This window comes from Martes martes (genome assembly GCF_963455335.1).
Source record: "Martes martes genome assembly, chromosome: 5".
In the NCBI taxonomy this organism is placed as follows: Eukaryota; Metazoa; Chordata; class Mammalia; order Carnivora; family Mustelidae; genus Martes; species Martes martes.
The window spans coordinates 72,566,736-72,589,294 of NC_137892.1; the positions used below are offsets into that span (position 1 = coordinate 72,566,736).

Consider the following 22,559-nt stretch of genomic DNA (forward strand, 5'->3'; position numbering starts at 1 on the left):
AAATTGCTAGGGAGATGTCTAGACACATAAAATAGGAGGAAAGGTAAATGTTACAGTGAGAAGTCATTTTATGTCTAAGATCTACTTTATAAAAGGAGGACATGATATTAGTTTAAAGTAGCATAACTTGGCACATTCTTCCATCTCACAGGTTTGTGGTACAAAATGGATAAAGGAAGTAATCCTGTTTATCAACAGAAAGTGTAAGTTTAAACATAAGAATGTGAATTCCCTAAACAGGTCTGTTGAACGTGTCCCTCCTTTAACTTCTTGTTCTCCTTTAACTTCAAGAGTGTCTGGAAATAGAAGCAATGGTTCTTAATAGTTATGAAGTCAGGAGGGAAAGTGAAGAAGAAATCAATACAACATTTTGAACTCATACTGTTTTACAGCTCGAATTACTAATAATTGCTCCATTATTAGCTACTAAAAGTTTCACTTAATATATACTTTTTAAAAAAAATTTTATTTATTTACTTGACAGAGATCACACGTAGGCAGAGAGGCAGTCAGAGAGAGAGGGGGAAGCAGGATCCCTGCTGAGCAGAAAGCCCGATGTGGGGCTCGATCCCAGGACCCTGGAATCATGACCTGAACCAAAGGCAGAGGCTTTAACCCACTAAGCCATCCATGTGCCCCAATATATACTTTCTTGATGGTATATTTAGTAAGGTAAGAAAAGATACTATAACTTGAGGACAGAAAATTTGAATTTAGTTACATGAGGAAAATAATGTGAAAATAGTAAAATGGACCTGTATGTAAAACTAAGGACTGAAGTATTATTTATTCTTATTCTTATATTTAAATACTAGGTGTAATACTCATTTAAATGTGATTTACCTGAAACTCAGAATAAGTTATTCCTAAATCTTTAATAAACTACAACTTCCTATTTACGTCTGAAATTTCACTTAACACTACTTACTATTTTTAACAATGAAAGGCAAAACTATATGACATGAGACACAAACCTAAGAAAAGAAGGGAAGTGGTATATTACTATTAGAACCTATTTTCCTTTTTTAGTGGATCTAAAGAAACATGTGGGCAGATAATGTGGCATGTTTTAAAAAGCTAAGCAAACTATGCATTCGATTCTCATTATTTAATCTGGTTTTGAGTCTCATGACAGATTACATGTAAGGGATGCTGTTTGCCTAAATTTGTCCACTTCAGTTTATCACCTCCTAGGATGAGAAATGCTGCAAGAAAAATCAAAGGCAGAGTTTTTAAAAAGGACCTTTAATGAAAAATATAAAAACATAATATTGAATCCTTGAAACATGATTTGTATGTTCAGCAAGTCCTAAGAGCTTTCTAATGTAAAATAACCCTGTTTGATATATGTGTGTTTTTATTTACACATACAATGAAACAAACCTTATTTTACTTGACAGTAATATTTATGATGCTGACATCTTCATAGGGCTTATCTGTTTTGGGATTGACTTTGACATTGGAGATCCTTTGTACAACTTCCATTCCTTTAGTCACTCGTCCGAACACTGTGTGCTTATTATCAAGCCAAGGCTGCATTGGAGGAGAAATGGAAAATCTTGGTAAACCCAGATTTCTTAAATCATACCCTCTGGGTGAGCAAATTAAAGAGAATTTAAGTTTATGCTTCATTTTTTAAATTTAATTAAAAGGATGTGCAGTTAATTTCATTTAGCAGCTTTTAAGAGTGTTTTCCATAATTATATGAAAAAATATAAAAGCACAGTATAATGTTTAATTAGATATCTGCATCTTTCAGACCAAAGGGAGCTAGAAGATGTTTGCTAAAGGTAAGTCTCTCTGCATAGCTCAAGAATTACGCCTAAGGCTTTAAAATTCCTCTGCAGGATTCCTACCTGTATAAGAAAGAGGCAGTTTGGAACTGTTTGAGCAGCATGTGCTTTCATATTAGAGAGGTGGGAGCTCAAATGCTGACTTTTGCTGCCTACTTGACCTCTGGCAAGTTAATCTTGTCTCACTGTTCATTTCCTCATCTATTTCTTAAAACCGGGCATAGTGATACTAGAAGTACTATGAATATTACATGAGACTTTGTGCCTGATAGTAATTACAAATATTGTTCCTTTGTTGCATGGTGCTTCATTCCAAAAAATAAAGTGTAATAATTTGTATAGTTTTGTGTAACTGCATAGCAAGAAAGTGCAATATTCTTATATTATGAATATTTTTCAATGAATATAAAGAATAGTCTTATATTCTTATATAATGCTGTATTTTAGCACATCTACAGTGCTGTTGATTATGGGCTGCATTCTGATTTCAGAGATATAAAAATACAGAATAAAGCTCTTAAAATTCAGAATTCATATACTCTGATCTCTCCCATTCTGAAGATAAGGAAACAGCCCCAGCAGTGAAATAATTTGTTTTCTGTTGTACAACTAGTATTGGCAAGTTCACTTAAACTCAAGTGTCCTAAGTTTTACAAAGTAAAATCCAATTTGTTAGGTAATTTTCTACTTTCTTATTTAAATTGTTTTCATTTTTATATCCTGGCAGATATAAATAATGGTAGAGAATCCTGCAGCTCTCTTCCACTGAATTCACTCTTCGATCATAATCTATGACTCTGTGGCTTATAGACAATGCTGTTCTTACCGTTGGTACTACTGTTATGAAAAACTGGGATCCATTAGTATTCGATCCAGCATTGGCCATGCTGAGTGTATATGGTCTGTCATGTCGTAATGTTGAATGAAATTCATCTTCAAATTCTCCTCCCCATATGCTTTCTCCTCCCATACCAGTTCCTGTTGGATCTCCTGTCTGAATCATGAAGCCCTTAACAGGAAGCACACAAAAAACACATTACACTTCTCCTTTTCTATATGCACACTTTGGAATCTTATGTTTAAGAGTGTTTTATAGTCAGTAAAATCTTAACTTTTCTTAACTGTCTCTCTATAAACTGATTTTATTAAAACCTCAGTAAGTTATACTTTACTTTAGAAGATATATTTCCATTGCTTAAACACTACCTTATTTCATTGACTGGAAACAAAACTGCAAAGATCTCCTCATTTATAGACATGTACTGTCTTTCCCAGTAATCTAATTAAAACCAATTAATATTGTAAGGAAGTTTTAGATCTGTATAGTGTGCTAGGTTTTATAGAATTGCCCCACTTTTCTCTCTTCCTTTTCCCTAAACACTCTGGATTGCCTGGTGAGTCATTTACTAATTCTTTCAGAACCCCCCAAATCTGATTATCGCCCCCCTGTCATTTCTGACCTGCTTGTTACCAAGAACTGTATTACTGCCCCATCTATTTTATGAACGCCGCTCAACAAAATCGTGGGCCAAGTTCTTCTCTTCTTCAGGTTTTAATGGTGGTTCTCAAAGATTAAGTGGCATCATGTCTCTTCTATTAAAATCTTATCTGCTAGATCTAGACCTTATCTAGTCACTAGGTACAAGTAACCTTAGCTTTGGGTTTTATCTAAGCATGACCTTTTACTCAGTATCTCACCCTGGCTTTAGCTGCTGACAAAATACTGATGCAGTGTTTCTAAAAAGTACCAAGTTACTATTCCTGCACTTGATTCCAAATCTGACATTCATGACCATCTTTTTTTTTTTTTTTTTTTTTGCTTCTACAGTCCATTTTTCCTATTTTTTTAAAAAGGATTTTATTTATTTATTTGACAGAAAGAGAGCAAGCAAGCGAGCGAGCACAAGCAGGGGGAGTGACAGGCAGAGGGAGAGGGAGAAGCAGATTCCTTGAGGAGCAGGTAGCCCTATGTGGGGCTTGATCCCAGGACCCTGGGATCATGACCTGAGCCAAAGGCAGATGCTTAACTGACTAAGCCACCCAGGCCCCCTTTCCTATTCCTTTCTAACAAACTGATCATTGTGAGACAGAACGATTCCTTAGGTTTATACCTGTGGTTATGCAAAAACATACTGTTCCGGAAATCACTTAAATTTTCTATCAACTTGGGGCACCTGGGTGGCTCAGTCAGTTAAGCATCTGACTCCCGGTTTCAGCTTGGGTCATGATCTCAGGCCTGTGGGATAAAGCCCCGAGTCGGGCTCTGCCTTCAGTGGGGAGTCTGCTTGAAGATTCTGCCCCTCTCACCACTGCTCGTGCTCTCTCTCAAATAAATAAATCTTCGAAAAAATTTTTTGTATACCTTACCTTAATTATACGGTGAAATGTATGTCCATTATAATAACCATTTCTGCTGTGAACACAGAAGTTTTCCACTGTCTTAGGGCACCTAGTAAGACACATGTTAAAAATATGAAATCTATTCAGGGCATCTAGAGTTTTCTTTGCAGTTGTGCTTCTTAATGGTGTTTTTAGTATATTCTGAAACTTTCAGAATCGTTTTTTTTTCCATAACCTCTTCTAACCTCAGGATAAGAGTTGAAAGAGCATATAAGCCACAGTATATTCATATTGTTTAGTATATTTAGATCATGATTGCTTATTATATTTGAATTTGACAGTATTTAAATTTCAGAGTCATTTAGCAGGTTAAAAAAATACAACTACAGTACCTTAAGATACATATGTTCACTGAATTCGTATAGTGGGTTCAGTTCCTGGGAAAGGTAATTTTCTTTAAAAACCATGTTGGGATGTATAGTTAATATATTTGTATATCACTTATAGTTTACATTTAGCGCTTTTGTGGCTATGTTTCATATTCCTTATAATAAACCTGTGAAGTATGTGTATAAAATTTTCCCATTTTCTAGAGGAACAATTATCAGAAAGCTAAAGGTAGATGCTCTATCAAACACTTCACTTCTTTAAAATTCCTCAAGTTGAAGTAATTTTAAGTTGCACAGTTTCTTCAAATAAACAGTTACATTGGTGTTTAAGACAACAGAAATAGTACATACTCAACAGGAAAAAGTTTGATGTGAATGTCTCCCATACTTGTGTGGATAATGGCACTATCTGAAACTCGCTTAGGTCCTTCAGCTTGAGTAGCTGCCATGACTTCTTCTTTCGAAGGTTTCTCATTAAAAACATCTCTGTCAGAATCTGCACTTTTTGTATCTTCTGGTTCTCGTTTGGTAAACTCAAAAGAAAATTAGAGTGAATGAATAAAATCTTCATCTGGTTAAAATTTAACAACAAGAAAATTTCATTTCTATTTATGGTATTTGGGAAAAAGAATTCACATCAGAACAAATCCTTATTTCAGGAATCACTTCCTATCACAGGATATGTAATACAGTTAAATTATTTTTACACTTGTCTAATATAAAAATCCATTAATGAAGATGTATGATTTCAAATGGGATTTAATTTCTTTTTGGGTACACATTTAACAAGATGCAGTTTTATTTGAGGTAGCTCTCTGCTTCTGCCAGCTAATATGTCAAAACCTGTCATCTGTTGCTTACTTTCCACTATTTAGATTTCCTGGATTTGAATTCCAGCTCCACTACTTACTAGTTACATGATTTTGGGGAAGTAAATTCATTTCTTCCATTTCCTCATTCATAAATGGGGATGATAATAACTATCTCAAAGTGGTACCTGCTGTGAAGATTAAATGAAGGGATATAACATGCTTAGAGAAAAGTGCCTAACATGTATAAGGTACTATATACATATTAGTAATTGTTATTACAAAAGCAGAACCTGGTGCTAGGTAGCCTGAGGATTCAAAGATGAATCAGAAATGCATCTTGACTTTCTTTTTTTATTGCCTGCAAAGCCCCATCTGTTCTATCTAAATCCTGAAGCTTGGGAGAAAGAATGTAAATTTTGAGTGAAGTTGTAGAAATTTCAGGGTACCTCAGGGTACGGGAAAACTGAAAGAAACTTTTCAGTTGTTAAAACTTTGGACTTCTCTAAGCCCAGTTTTGTTTGTTTGTTTGTTTTTTATTTTTTAACTTGACTTTCAGTAAGTAGAGACTTTTTCTCCCAAGAAAGCCCTACCTGATAACCAACTGAGTTCCAGGAAGTAAAGCCAGTGTCCCAAGCCCCATCTTGCCTAATGTCATTCCTGATCTATTTGTATAAAGTCCAAATTAACAAACAACCAAGGTAGAATGTTGTTGCCTTATAATGTTACTCTCCAGTTTTCAAAGGAAGGGCATGTCTGCTGTATGATTTATCTACATCACTTTTTAAATAGTCGTCTTGATTTAGCTCATGTATTAAACTACTAGAGTTCAAATTCTGTAAAATTTTATTTCATGATACTGGATTTGAAAAAAGGATAAATTTATACATATGTACACCATTTTGCTTTTACTCATGAATATGTATGTCTAAAAATGAAAGAATTTTATATTAGCTGTATAAAGATGCACATGAGTGACTTTGTTTTTCTTCAGTGATTACAAGGAACATATATGATTTAATTAACATAAAAGTAAACTCTAGAGGAAGAAAAAGAAAATGTAACTTGTTAAAGTTTTTGATGAAGTGAACAGAACATTAGTACATGTTTTTAGTATATACCAAGGATTCCCTATTACAATTAACTTTTACCTTCAAAACAGTTAAATTACAGGTAAAACAAGAAAAATTCTTTTCCTTCAATATGTATTAATTTTTTAGCAAAGACCTTGACTATTATAAATAAAATTTTCATCTTAAAAGAATGTGCCCATTTTAGGTTAAAAGTTTGGTTGCAATAGCTGCTATTTCCTACATTTATCAAATGCTGGTAACTGGAATAGCACCACAGCTGCTTACAATATATCAGATGAAAGAATGAGTATACTATAATGAGCCAGACACTTTACCAAACCTTGTGAATAGTGAAGAAAACATAAGTTCCTGTGTTCGAGAATTTTATATTAAGGAGGAGATGATAGGGTCAGAGATTTAAAAAAAAAAGAAAGAAAGAAAGAAAGAAATTATTTCAAAAACTGTGACATACTGCACAAGCAACCATACCTAATAAGACCTGATGTCGAGAGAAGGCTTCCAAACTGAGACCTAGTGAGAGTAGGGACTGGGGACAGGTGTGTGACTGGCAGCAGGAAGAGCCTGCGCAAACACCTTGAGGTAAACAAGGACACTCAATTACTGCAAACAGGATCAAATTCAGTACAGTCAGTGTAGCAAATGAACTAAAAATGAAGAAAGACAGGTAGAAGAGCCATATAATATAGATATTTGAGGAGCCATTAAAAGATTTTAGGCAGAGGGACGCCTGGGTGGCTCAGTTGGTTAAGCAGCTGCCTTCGGCTCAGGTCATGATCCCAGCGTCCTGGGATCGAGTCCCACATCGGGCTCCTTGCTCGGCAGGGAGCCTGCTTCTCCCTCTGCCTCTGCCTGCCGCTCTGTCTACTTGTGCTCACTCTCGCTCCTCTCTCTCTCTGACAAGTAAATAAAAAATAAAAAAGAGATTTTAGGCAGAGAAATAGCCAAATTTGGGACTTTTTTTTGAAAGTCTCTGACTTCAGTGGGGAAAACAGAAGGGTAGGGCAGAGGTCTCTGTATTTTAGATTTTTTCTGCTTGGCTTAACCATTAGGACACTGCTACTCTTAGATAGCTTGGTAGTTTGATTCTGAGCCCAATGTTAGTTAACATGCAAAGTACCTGTAGTACTATAGAAAAAAAGTAATTCCTCAGGAATATTCACTTTTAAGGTAGCACCATTACAAGGGAGTTAAAAGGCAATAAAAAGAAATGTGCTTAGAGAAGGAAGTGTGCAAGTTCAAGGGAGATAAATTATGTTTCAGAATAAAAGATGAAAAACTATCCTTTGCAGAATTTAAAAACTCCATAGCAAAGCTATTTTGGATGCAATTATTACCATAACCGCTTATTTCCTAACCTCTTAGACAACACAAACAGTTGTAGAAGCCAGGTTGAAAAATTTTCAAAACAGGAAGGAAAACAGTACAAAATCAAGTCCTAGTTAAAAATTCTACAATATTAATGTTTTAAGATAGTATTCTGGTTGTTTAGAAAGTCTGCTATTATTGCCAACATTCTCTTCAGTTGAAAGCACAAGCTAAGAAAATAAAACTCCAACCAAATTGGAAGAATTAAGGTCTTTTTCCTCATACTTCCGCATACCATATAAAATCTGTTCTTTTTGAAAGATGTACAAACTATTGTCGGGTCAGCTTGAATATTCTGAAGAACAGGGTTTTCAGAAGCTTTCATTTCTATAGTAGTTGCAGCACGATGTTTTTTGGCTATTCCCTGGAACAAAGCCAACTGCATCACTCTAATATTTTCTTGCTTGCCTAAGATGCGCACACACCTAGAAAATACATTTTATATAATAAAATTATCAGAATGAAGTCCAATTACAAAAACTTTATAGTTAAAAGGTAGGAAATAAACTATCCTTTATCCTTTACCTTTGTATAAAATAACTAGTAAAAGTTTAAAGAAATGTTTCTCTATCCCCCTCCCCCAAAAAGAATGATTTTGAATTGGTAGGTGGCTGGAATCTCCAGGTTAAAAAAAAATACATTCAGTCATATAGTTTTAACCTATCCCTGCCGCTATTATTTTAATCGTTCTGTAAGCCTTCAAAGATTCTATACTGGCAAGAACTACAATATAAATTTGTTTACATGTGAAAATGTACAGCACTAGATTTTTTTCTCTTTAAAATACACTATAAGTTCTTTGCATTTATATTCAGTGATAGTATCTTACTGTGGCTATTTTGTACTAAAACCAAATGGACTGTTTGCACAAAAGGCTTATGGTGGTTTCATGCATTTTAACTTCTGATTTTATGTCTAGCAGGATGTAATGCTGAATTCTGTGGTTAAAATATTTGGCAACATTTAACATGAACCAGGCTAATTTAAATCAATAAGCAAAAGAGAGACTGAAACTTGTTAAACACACACACACACACACACACACACACACAACAACTTGAAACTATGCATATCTTTTTTCCACTTCTTTTACAAACATGAGTGGAAACTTTTTACATAAGATTATAAACAACCAAAAGACCACAGAAAAATCCAGTCAAAACATTTGGTTAAGTTTAGACATTTGGGACCATTCCACTTGTCCTGGAACAAACAAAACTCCCATTGTTTCCCTAGAGGAGGAAATGGTCCCCCATAAATGAATGCACTTTTAAAACACTTCATGTTAAAACTTACCGGTTTGTTTCTACATTTATAACTTTAATGCCTAGCATTGTTCCATACAGCACGAAGTGTCCAGTCTCGTCAAAAACTATGTTAATTAATCTTACTGCATCCACCTTCTCCAACTCACGTTCTACAGCCATTCGTCGGCCAAATTCCATGTCGGGTAACTGTTGCCTCATCTGCTGGAGTTCAGTAAACATCTAAGAAGCAAACCATTTATTAACAAAAAAGCTACACAATAAAGGGAATGAGTTTTTTTAAAAAAATATTTTGTTTATTTATTGACAGAGAGAGAGATCACAAGTAGGCAGAGAAGCAGGGAGGAAGCAGGCTCCCTGCTGAGCAGAGAGCCCAATGCAGGGCTCGATCCCAGGACCCTGAGAGCATGACCTGAGCTGAAGGCAGAGGCCTTAACCCACTGAGGCACCCAGGCGCCCCGGGAATGAGAATTTAAACAGAAGCACAGAACACATTAAGAGCTACTGAAAGTTTATGTACTTATGCGTCATCTTCAGGAGGATTCTAAATACTATAAGCAAAAAATAAGTTCAATCATAAAAAATAGTATTTATGCTAACTGGTTCTTCTTAAAAGTTAATGTAACTACTGTTTTTTCTATTGAAACTCTTATCTACGGCCTTTTACAAGCCACAGACTAGTACTTTCCAATAGAAATATAATGGAAACCACATATATAATTTTACATTTTCTAGTAGCTACTTAAAAAGAAACAGGTGTAATTAGTCTTAATAATGTTTTATTCAGGGATGCATGGGTGGCTCAGTCGATTAAGTGTCTGCCTTCAGCTTAGGTCATGATCCTGGGTTCCTGGGATTGAGTCCTGCATCAGGCTCCCTGCTGAGTACGGATCCTGCTTCTCCCTCTGCCTGCTGCCTCCCCTGCTTGTGCTTTCTCTCTCTCTCTCTCTGAGACAAATAAAATCTTCAGAAAAAATGTTTTATTGAACCCAATATATCCAAAATATAATCATTTAAGCTTTAAGCAATATTAAAAAATTGAGCCAGGGGCACCTGGCTGGCTCAGGTGGTAGAGGATGTGACTCTTGATCTCAGGGTTGTAAGTTCGAGGCCCATGATGGGTGTAGAGATTACTTAAAAATAAAATCTTAAAAAATTTTTTTTGAGATATATTACATTCTATGTTTCTTATATTAGGTCTTTGAAATCCTGTATTTTATACTTTCAGCCCATCTCAATTTGGACTAGCTTCCTATCAAGTGCTCAAAAGCCACATGTGGCTAGTGGCCACACGTGGACAACACAACTAGACTGTAAGGTCCGTATACAGGGATCATGGGCCTGACATGATATAACAAGCACTTAGTTTTTGTTGAATGAATGAACTCTTATTATTGCACGAATTTATAACGATTTCATAACATTTTAGAAAATGTTTCAAGTGGGGTGCCTGGGTGGCTCAGTGGGTTAAAGCCTCTGCCTTTGGCTCAGGTCATGATCCCATGATCCCAGGGTCCTGGGATTGAGCCCCGCATCGGGCTCTCTGCTCAGCGGGGAGCCTGCTTCCTCCTCTCTCTCTGCCTGCTTCTCTGCCTACTTGTGATCTCCGTCTCTTAAATAAATAAATAAAATCTTTTTAAAAAAAAGTTTCAAGTTATTTTTACAGAAAGCACAACACAGATTATCATTAGGTAAATGTGACTTTGTGTGGATGAATATTTTTATGAGTGCTCTCTAGTTTTGTTTGGTTTTCTTTAGATATTTAAAATAATTTCAGATAGGGTCACATCATAATTACTATGTATTATTATACTATAAGTTTCCCCCAAAATGTGATCTTTCATTCACTTTTCCAGATATTTAGAGCATCAAGCAGCAGAATTCAAAAGTAGGTCTCCATTGGAGATGGAAAGAAACCAGGCTTATGTTCAATCTTTTTTTTTTCATGCTTGCATTCACTAGAAATCCTGTTTTGCTAGATACGGAAAGAACAATGTAAATAACTCCAAAAGACAAAAGGAGGTATGTGTATGAGGGAACAACAAGAAGCAAGTTCTTATAGGACAGATAAAAAGCCTGGTCTTTAGAGTTTCTTGTGTCCAGTCTCTGATACTGATAATTGTTTATTTGTATGCTAGAAATAGCCTGCATTTTTGTAGTGAGGGACTCTTGATTATTTTGTTACAGAGAAGATTCATTTTCTTTTTTTTTTTTTTTTAAGGATTTTATTTATTTATTTGAGAGACAGCAAGAGCAAGAGAGATCACAGAGGGAGAAACAAACTCGCCGCTGAGCCCTACAAACAATGTAGGGCTCAATCCCAGGACTCCAAGATCATGACTTGAGCCAAAGGCAGACACGTAACTGAGCCCCCAGGCACCCCAAGAAGATTCATTTTCATTGGCCCTCTGCCAGTGAAAATGACGTATTTCATAAATACTTCTGCCAGTGAAGTATTTCATAAATGTTAATCCAACCTGATAAGTACATTGGTATCTTTTTACATATTCTAGTATTAATACCAGGGTGTCTGTGATACACAACTATATTTGGCAGCATATGCATATCTCTTTAACTCAGAGATTCCACACATTCACTACTCACTAGCATTCTAACTAATTTACTTGGCATTTGTTTTTGTTTTGTTTTGGTAACTTCTCTTATTCTGAATCTCAATTTCTATCATAAGCTTTACTACTGATTTTCTCTTATCATCTCAGCTCTCTGACTTCAACAAATGTTGAAGAGAAGGATGAACAGAATGGATTGAACAGCTCGAAAGTATTCACGTTAAGAGATATACATCCAGAGACTGTGTTTTTATTTTTTTTTTAAATTTTATTTATTTTTTTAAAGACTGTGTTTTTAAATGTTTCTTTTCCTAAGGAATCTTTGAAGAGCTGCAAGCTGGTAAAGAGTTTTTAAGTTATATTTAAATTAATATTTAGTTACCATCTAACATTAAAGAAGAAAACATTACAAAGGACATTTTCTCCTTTTCTTAAAAGTATAGGGGAGAGCTATTCTCTTCCACCAAGAAAATGAGTCATGAGGATGATTTGACTGCAAATACATCTTCACATTTGTCTGGATTCATACTACTTTAGGCAGATAATCCACCCAACTTACTGCTACTTGCCACCAAATAAGAGTGTCACTAATAAAAATAATAGAATTTAAGACCTTAATGCAGGGAATCTAATATAAATTGGTCACTACCAAGACACTAAAATTGACAAGGTCATACAATAAACATTACTGCTACAAAGGTTCAACCCACAGATTCTTAGAGGATTCAAGATACCATTAGCAATGATGAAATCCAAATTTCCACATAAAAAGTTAACTTTGCATGGATAGAAACTCTTATTCTACAACTACATGCTTTAGCAAATTCTTTTTTTTTGTTTTTTGTTTTGTTTTGTTTTAACAAATTCTTGTTAGCAGTTATGTATCAGGTATTGTTCTCAGTGCTGGAGATACAAACAGGAACCAAAATAGATAAGGGACCATAGATTCATAGAGTTTAACTTATGAGGGGTTGATATATATTAATCAAAAGAAGACCATGCCAAATGCTCTACAGGAAAATTAAACAGTGACACTGAGTCACATTAAAAAAAAAAGTTGTCCTACGGGTAGGTGAGTGGCTCAGTTGGTTAACCAACCAACTCTTGGTTTTGGCTCAGGTTGTAAACTCATGGGTGTTAAGATCAAGCCCCAAGTCAGGCTCTACACTGAGCAAGGGCAGAGTCTGCTTGAAGATTCTCTCCCTCTGATCCCCACTCCAGCTCACGGGTATGCTTTACCCTCTCTTGTGCTCTCTCTAAAGTAAATAAGTAAATCTTAAAAAAAAAATTGTCTTAGGTTATATGAACAGTGAATTCCCATAAGAAGTGACCCTTTAAATAAGATTTGAAGCGTAAATTCAACAGGTAATGGAAAGAATGGGGGAGGGGTGACCCCAGGCAGCAGGAACAGCAATATGCAAAGGCCCTATGGTGGGAGACATGTTCAAGAAACTGAAAGAAAGACTAAATGGCTAAAGTAAGAGGCAGAGAGAAAGGTGATTTACAGTAGGGTAGAATAGTAGGCAAAGGCGACAACAAGGCAGGCCATGAATTTGGTCTTGATTCTAAGAACAGGAAGTCACCAAAAGGTTCAAAGAATGTCATGATCAGATGTGCATTTAAAGGGAAAAACAAACAAACAAACAAAAAAAAACAACTGCTCCAGGGGCACCTGGGTGGCTCAGTGGATTAAAGCCTCTGCCTTCGGCTCGGGTCATGATCCCAGAGTCCTGGGATAGAGCCCTGCATCTGGCTCTCTGCTCAGCAGGGAGCCTGCTTCCCGCCTCCCCCCCTGCCTGCCTCTCTGCCTACTTGTGATCTGTCTGTCAAATAAATAAATAAAATCTTTTAAAAAATAAAAATTAAAAATAAAAAAAAAATTGCTCTGGGTACAGCGTGGATAACAGGACAGCCAGGACACAGGCAGTAGGCCATGAGATCGTCTAGGCAAAAGATCATGAGCTATAGTACTGACAGCTGTGCTGAAAGGAAATTGATAAATTTAAAGCATATTTAGAAAGTAAAACTGACAGGACTCATGATGAATTTAAAAGAGGGGTAAGGAAAAAGAGTTAAGGATGATTCAGGTTTCTTTGGTTTGTGCAAGCAAATGGATATTGATGCCATTCATGAAGACAAGCAAAACAAAGCAAAACAAAAAAACCAAAACCAAACCAAACCAAACCAAAACAAAGGATAGCACCAGCTCTTTTCACAACAGAAAGCTGGAAAAATCAATTTGGGAGCAGTCATACAAACAGGCAGGAATGAACAGAGTTAAGAAAAGGGTAAGAAAAAAGTCTAGAATGAGTTTTGAGGAGCTTAAGAGGATGAACTTACAAACAAAACTAAACTAGAAACAGCCACATAAATGTAAGGATAACTGGCTCAAAAGATACCACATCATAAACCTAGGGAAGAGAGTTCTGAAGAACAATGAAAGAGAGCAGACAGTTGAATAATATCTTCAGTGTGCTAAGAGAAAATAACCATCCACATAAATATCTACTCCCACAAAAAATATCTTTTAAGAAATAGCACAAAGTAAAGACATTTAGAAAAGGAAACAGTCTTTAAATTTATATTGTACTTACACTTAGTGATTCATCAAAGACTCTCATGAGTTTTCCAGTTAAAAATCTGAAAATTCTAACTTTTCTATCAGAACCAATAGTAGCTATTTTCTTCCCATCAGGTGAAAAACATATGCTGGTTGGATAAGCCTTGCACTTGGCAAATTCATATAAATCTGTGTCAGTTTTATATTCCCAGTTCACATTTTTGGGGAACTTATACTCATGAGGAGGCCCAGTCCAGTATTCAATCATTCCAGATTTATCAGAAGACACTACTGCTTTGTAAACTGCATTCAGCCGTATCTGAGTAAGAGGTGATGTATGGAGTTTGTCAAAGATATGAAGTGGCTGGTTATCTCCTCGACCATCATAAATGAAAATTTTTCCTGTGCTCTTCTCAGAAGCAGCAACTGAAGAGATGGCATCCCCTGGGCAATAGATCCACTCACACTGTCCAGGAAAATAGCTAAAATATTTAAGAATTGAGGGGAAAAAAGAGATCAATACAAATAAGCATCCTTTTCCACCCTCACCACCAGAAAAGTGTCCTGGACAATGATTTGGTTAATTTTGGATTCCTTGCTCAAAGTAGCAGAGAGATAGAAAACAGGAAGGAACTAAGAGAGTTACTAATTTTTCTCTTTCTGACCTCATTAATATAATGGTTATAACTTCTGAGGATTTATCAGACCACAAAAAGAACTGCATATAGTAGATCATTTACTTCTTTTGGGTAGATAAGAAAACCTAATCAGACCCAAACCTTAAAATATTTCAAGGCATTGCCTTTTGGATATCTGTCCACATCTCAGTCTATGTGTAACTTACTTTTAAATAGGTTAGCATGTAACAGTATACTTGATAAATCCATCCTTGAAATGTTTAAAATAAAAACATTTTAGTTATGACTGTGATCAAAAGAAAAACATTTTGATATTGCATTCTCATTATTAGTAACTTGATCTTAAAACTATAAAGTTTGGGGCGCCTGGGTGGCTCAGTGTGTTAAAGCCTCTGCCTTCGGCTCAGGTCATGATCCCAGGGTCCTGGGATCGAGCCCCGCATCGGGCTCTCTGCTCCGTGGAGAGGCTCTCTGCTCCGTGGAGAGCCTGCTTTCTCCTCTCTCTCTGCCTGCCTCTCTGCCTACTTGTGATCTCTGTCTGTCAAATAAATAAAATCTTAAAAAAAAAAAAACTATAAAGTTTGAACATGCTACCTGATGAACAAAGGGTAAAAGAACTGGGACAAATTTAATTAATTCACTGAACTTACACACTCAAATGAGTGTTGTCTCCTATGCAGTCAAGTTTGAGAAGTTACACAGTTACTCCAATGTTGGTGCTGATGATCAAAACTTTCTTGGAACTTCTCAAAACTTTTTTAAAATTTCTAGTGAAACTTAAAACAAATACTCTTTTAATATCCTCAAAGATGGCAAAGGTTCAACATTTATCAATAGATTTAATTTTTAAAAACCGCTAGTGTGGGTAAACAAAGCAAGGGAATAGGACAGATAACCAAAAGATATTTCTATTTCTAGTCAAAAATAAGTTCTGACCATAAGTAATGAGACTGATTTCCTTTAATGGCTCATAAACTGGTTTTGAAGGAAATTCCAAAAGAAATCCTATTATGTAATGAACTGTTGTTCTCCTTCCCCCACCATTCATATGTTGCAGTTACCCAAGGTGATTGTATCTGGAGATAATTAGGAGGTAATTAAGGTTGAATGAGGTCATAAATGTGGGGCCCTAATCCCAAAGGCCTGTGGCCTGAGAAGGGAAAGATCAAGATACCATTCCTCCCTACATCCTGTCCCCAAAAAGAGTCCTCACCACAAATTAAACCCTGCTGGAACCTTGATCTTGCACTTTCCAGCCTCCAGAACTCTGAGAAAATAAAATTCTATTGTTTAATCCACTTAGCCTATGGTCTTTTCTAATGGCAGTGTGAGCTAAGACAAGCCCCAAAATTTTTGACAATACTATGACTTTAAAGCTGACGTTCATTAAGATATATTTAAATTCAGTATAGTATCTGAAGAAAGACATGCTTAAAGTATTCATCTCATTCCTGTACAGTCCAACCACATAGTCTGGGTATCAATATACTTCAAAGTTTAAAATCACCAACAAATCACTTCAAGTTCAAAATGTACACAAGCCTTGTAAGACACAATACAGATGACTGAAATAAACACAGCAAAGAAGTTAATTCTAAGCACCAGTATTTTCGACCTGATGGATCCTGTTAATTCATTAAGTAATGTTAAATGGATATAATGAATCCTTGCTATGATGCTGATTAAAAGCTTCTACTGTGATTAATGAGAAAACCACAGCAGAAGCCTCCAAAGAGATCATAACAAGGATTCATACCAAATTTTCCTAAGAAAAATTCAAAGGCACATTTTTTAATGGGATGGCAATATAATCTGTTTAGAAATATCTACAAAATGATGACGTTTAGTTTAAAACTTATTTCACTAAGTTAAAAAATATATACTTTAAAAAAAGACTCACCCAAGCTTCAGCATATTGATCATGTCAAAGTTCACTACATCAAACACCTTCATTGCTTTATCATCACCCACAGAACAGAACAATGCTCCCTCAGAGCTAACTGCAATACTCTCAATAACTCCTATTTAAATAAATCAAATTAAAACACTCTAGTAAATACCAATGAAACAAATATACATGATTCAAAGAAAAAAAAATTTTAAAAGAAACTTTAACCAATACAATTTAAGAGAGCTACACAAACACAAACACACACAAAGTGAAATTCTTACCCAGATGACTACGAAAATGTTTAACAAATTCAATTCCCTCTTCTATTTTTTTCCAGAACTTAACATGTCCATCATGACTGGCAGTAATAATAAAGTCTGTCCTGCATATATAAAATTATAAAAGTTAATTTGTAGAACAGATCTATGAATGACTTAGTACCCCCAAAGCAATCATTCATGAGAGTTTCTGACTTTCGAAGTAGGTTTTTAAAAAAATATCTTCCTTTATGAAGACTACTTTATGACATATAAAAAAATATCTTCCTTTATGAAGGCCATTATTGCAAACTTCGTAGTTCTTTTCTGGATTCTATAATTGTTGCTGTGGTACTAATTTTAATACCAAGAACTAGGATCAGAATTGAGCTAGCACTTGATATTAAAAAAAAAGAAATTTCACCAGCAATCACTAGACCCTACAACCCGTTAATGTTAAGATCACCCTATAGACAGTGTTTTCAGAAGGAAAATTACACTAGTTTTCAGAAACTGATAAATCATTAAATCTCAATATATTCCTTCTCTATACAGCAAAGTTCAACATACATTTGTTTGTATCCTATCCAAGGTGTTTGGTTAAGTATCAAAAAGATTTTATACAGAATAGTCTCCCTTGTATGATATATAAAAATGGAAGCCATTTATTGAAACCTAGACTATGCCAGGTACTTTACACATCTTACCTCGAATGCACTTCTTGTATGATATAGGAAAGAGAATGTAGGCCTTTATTTAACTTCAACTATTATAAAACCTGTGACATTAAACAGAAATCCATAGTATCCTAAAGTTACTTCTACAAATCCTCCTCAAAATTGAAGCATTTTTATAAAACACATTTTAAAAAAATATTTTATTTGGGGTGCCTGGGTGGCTCAGTGGATTAAGCCTCTGCCTTCGGCTCAGGTCAAGATCCCAGGATCCTGGGATCGAGCCCCGTGTTGGGCTCTCTGCTCAGCGGGGAGCCTGCTTCCCTTCCTCTCTCTCTGCCTCTCTCTCTGCCTGCTTGTGATCTCTGTCAAATAAATAAATAAAATCTTTTAAAAAATAAATTAAAAAATATTTTATTTATTTGACAGATCACAAGTAGGCAGAGGGGGTGGGGAAAGCAGGCTCCCTGCCAAGCAGAAAGCCCGATGTGGGGCTCAATCTCAGGACCCTGAGGTCATGACCTGAGCCGAAGGCAGAAGCTTAACCCACCGAGCCATCCAGGTGCCCCTACAAGACATTTTTTAGAAAGAAATTAAAATGATGTGATAGACTTACTTGGTGCATACCACATGGGTGATAACATCTCTATGCATGTAACTGCGTTCATACATAGATGCACTGGGGAGGTTTTCAAGATAGACTCTTTCAAACTCCAGAACTGAAGGAAAAAAAAGTAAAGAAAAATGTATTTTTAACTGGAACTATATACTATTTTGTATTTAAGATTTTCTAAATTCTATTTTGCATTTTCTTCTAGATTTTCTTAAATTTCTCTTAATTCACATGTAATGAAAAAAAATTTAGTGTCTGTTACATCACTTATAACTTCTATTGTTTTATAGTTGTGAATAGCATCATTATTCAGTTAGTCATGACAGGTTCTAAGGTAGTATATAAAGGCTTAACTGTCCCCAGAACTTAAGAACTGAGTAATTATGACTTAATATGAAGGTTCCATTAAGAAATAAAAACCTTTAAAAGTTTCATCACATTATCACAACCATCTTTTTAGCCATGTAGAATCAATTATTAGTTTTAACTTAAATAAGTAACAAGAGAACAGTGGCCACTGATAAGATGTCTGTTTATCTTTAAGGCACTAATCCTCTCTGAAGTCACTGATACTGGCATTAGTGCAGGTTAACATGAAAAAATTTGAAATAGATTTTTAGAGCTGAAAATAATTTGGAGTTCTCAACTTTTTCCAGGGACAAAACATTTGTTAAAAGTGTTAATCCGAGGGAATACTGATTTCATTACAGGAGCTATGAACAATTTTAGTAGCAAAAATTGACATATCTAGTAAAATAATCCAATGATGGCCAAATAGAACTATAAAAATTGCTACATTAAATATGAAATGTTTTGTAGCTTTTCATTAACCAATGCATAGCAGACTCAAACTGGTGCCCAACGAACTCCTTTTTCCTTCACTTTTATTAACAGAATGCCCATTTTTACATAGGCACGTTGATATCCAGCTGTTATTAAAGGGACATTTCTCAACTTCTCCAGAGTTATGTGTGACCATGTGTCAATGAGAAATGTTGTGCGACAATGAGGAAGTCTCTTTCAAAAAGTGTTCCCTTGTTCCCTTCCTCAGTCCTACAACTTGGAACTGGGATAACAGCACTGTTATTCTAATAAACACTCAGGATAAAGATGAGGGCCATATCTTAGTGATGTTAGGGCAGAAAGCTGCAAACAGCGTCTGTCTGGAGCCTCTATACCAATCTTAGACTGTTTACTTTGGGACTCCTTTTACACATGAAAGAAGTAGACCTCTGTCTTTTTTTTTTAGAAGATTTTATTTATTTATTTATTTGTCAGAGTGAGAGAGAGAGCGTGAGTGCGCACAAGTAGGCAGAGTGGCAGGCAGAGGCGGAGCAAGGAGCCCAATGCGGGACTTGATCCCAGGACCCTGGGATCATGACCTGAGCCGAAGGCAGCAGCTTAACCGACTACGCCACCCAAGTGTCCCAGACCTCTGTCTTTTTTAATGTTATTGACTTTTTGGGTCTTTATGTAATAGGCAGGTAATATAATCCTATCTGATACCTTTCCTTTTGCTGCTAGTTAGTTTACTTGTTGAGCAGATATTTACTGAAAACAAAATAGGTTAAGGCTCATGGACATGAAGAACACATAACTCTTGTCTTTGAGAAACCATCAGTTTAATTAAAGGTAGTACCATATAATAATTTGTAATGCCTTTCTGAAAATGAGTACAAAAATCCAGTGTCAAAAGAACATGTTCTATTTCTAGAAATATATTATCAAATTCCTGTCTTTTTATTTTTTTAAAGATTTTATTTATTTTTTTTGACAGAGAGAGATCCCAAGTAGGCAGAGAGGCAGGCAGAGTGAGAGAGAGGAGGAAGCAGGCTTCCTGCCAAACAGAGAGCCCGATGCAGGACTCGATCCCAGGACCCTGAGATTATGACCTAAGCCAAAGGCAGCGGCTTAACCAACTAAGCCATCCAAGTGTCAAGGTAGAGGCTTAACCCACTGAGCCAAAGAGGTACCCCTATTTTTTTTTTTAAGATTTTTAAGTAATCTCTACACCCAACATGGTGCTTGAACTTACAATTCTGAGATCAAAAGTCACATGTTCTACTGATTGAGCCAGCCAGGTGCCCCAAATTCCTGTCTTTTTAGATAATCTTCAATATTTTTCTAATGTCTCATACATGTTTTTAAATCTTAATTTTTTCTTCAAACTTCAAACTATTGGCTTAAATACCATGAACATCTACTTAAGGGCAAACATTTTTCTTTTTTTTGTTTTTTTTTTCTTTAAAGATTTTATTTATTTATTTCATAAAGAGAGAGTACAAGCAGGGGGAGCAGCAGGGAAAGGGAGAAGCAGGCTCCCACTGAGCAGAGCGCCCGATATGTGGCTTGATCCTAGGACCCTGGGATCATGACCTGAGCTGATGGCAGACACTTAACCGAAGGAGCTACCCAGGTGCCCCTAGGGTGAACATTTTCACACCTAATTATTTCTGTCTCTGTCTCTACTGAATTAAGTTTTGTACGATCTTTGTCTCTTAACACAAATATCAACACTTTGATTTTTTTAAATTTTTCCATTAGAAAGGACGTACAAAAATATTCTAATGCAACAGTAAGAGCATTAACTTTGTCATATTCATTCATTCAATAAATACTAAGTGAACACTTACTATGTGCAAAGCACTGTAGCAAGCACTGAAGCAAAGTAGGAATGGACTTTGCTTTTAGAAGGGTACAGTCTTAGCAGTGGAGAACATTAATCAATCACATGAATAAATATACAATTGTAAAAGTAGCAAGTGCAATGAGGAAGAAATTGCTATGGAAACATTTAACAGAAAGACCTAACAGTAAAAAAGATTATGTACTTTAAAGGTGTCAGGGAACAGTGTTTTAAAAAAAGTGGCTTCAAAATCTGGATACATAAATTTGAAGTCTACCTGTAAATTCAGCTGTTAAATATTACCTCAGATTTATGATCGGTGCTCTTTAGAAACCCGGCCCAAACTGGAGAAGTCACAGGCTTTACAGAGATGATGGTTGAAGACGAATGCTACAGTTGAGCAAGTTAGCCAAGTGAAAAAGGGTGAGGGAAATTATTCCAGGTATACACCATAACATCCCGGTAGGCATTCAAATAAGAAAAAAAGGTATGTTCCATTCTCAAGTATCTTAATATCTTAGTATGTCTAGAGTACAGAGTAAGGAAGACAGAGTTAGGATAGAGAAGCAGTGGAAATGTTTTGGTGAGGTAAGAAGAGATCATGTCATGAACAGCCCTGTAGGCCATTTAGGGAGTTTGGACTTTGTTTAGAAAATAATGAGGAATCACTGAAGAGTGTGAAGCAGAGAGAGAGAATGATAAAGTAAGATTTGAACTTTCAGAAAAATCGTATTTTAATTATCTTACACGTTAAGAAAGACATTTTATAGAACTTTTAAAATAAGAAAATTTAACCTCTTTCCCCACGCTTTTTATTTGATAAAACCTGTTCACTATTCCACGAAAGTAGGAAAATACTTCAGGCCCTGGTATCTCCTGCGTGTGGTTTGAAAACCACACCCCGCTGGTTTTAGATGAAAAATTTGTGATCCAGGAAACTTACGTAACTTTCCTACGTCAAAAAAGTAATTACTGGAAGAGTCAGAATTATAATCATCTTTACTTGCTCTTTAGGATTCTAAATAGGCACCGCCCCCTCTCCCCCTCCCCGCGAGCGGCAACAAACAGCATTCCTGAACTAAAAGCCTTCAAGAAAACCGGACTCTCACATCTGCTAGACGGAGACAGAAATTCCAACCTCATATACCTGCTGTAGGGATTAAATGAGAGGCGCATAGGAAGTAGTGGCATAAATTAGCTTTAGCATCTATTAGAACACATTACTGTAACACATCCATGATTAACACTGTTAGGTATTACCAAAAGGACGCTGTACTCAGCCCAAGTCACTATTTCGGGAAAACGTGCAAGTATAGAATGACCAGCAATCAGAAGATCCTCTGTTCAGAGGGCATAAAACCCCGCAATCACACACCATCTGTTTTGGGGGTCTGGTTTGAAATCTCCCAGTCGGGGGATGCAGATTTCAACTCGCCCTGGGCTTATCTCTGTAGCTACCTTTCCTCTTCTTGGCCAATGTTGCCTCTACAGGTAAAGGCCCAACCCAGCGCTCTTCATTTTCCTCTTCATTCTCTTGGGCCACCGCCACTACCACTGTCAGCTCTCTTTCGCTGAGTTCTGCTTTTTCCGGTTCCTCCGGGTCCCGGCGCCTTCTCCTTCTCAGGTGCGAATCGCTACCACCTTCCGACGCCATATTGCCCGAATTGTCAGAATC

General features: G+C 36.1%; 1 protein-coding gene across 1 annotated transcript; it reads right to left on the reverse strand.

The window, feature by feature from the left end:
- Window positions 1–1,225: 1,225 nt before the first annotated feature.
- Window positions 1,226–22,558, reverse strand: PPWD1 (peptidylprolyl isomerase domain and WD repeat containing 1). Its single transcript, XM_080804244.1, has 11 exons — window positions 22,343–22,558; window positions 18,262–18,364; window positions 16,996–17,096; window positions 16,724–16,844; window positions 14,220–14,667; window positions 9,087–9,277; window positions 8,026–8,215; window positions 4,874–5,055; window positions 4,161–4,242; window positions 2,620–2,802; window positions 1,226–1,533 (listed from the first exon to the last, which is right to left on the reverse strand). The coding sequence occupies exons 1-11, from the start codon at window positions 22,536–22,538 to the stop codon at window positions 1,390–1,392; spliced, it is 1,941 nt and encodes a 646-aa protein (XP_080660370.1). The 5' UTR covers window positions 22,539–22,558; the 3' UTR covers window positions 1,226–1,389.
- Between the last annotated feature and the right edge of the window lies 1 nt (window position 22,559).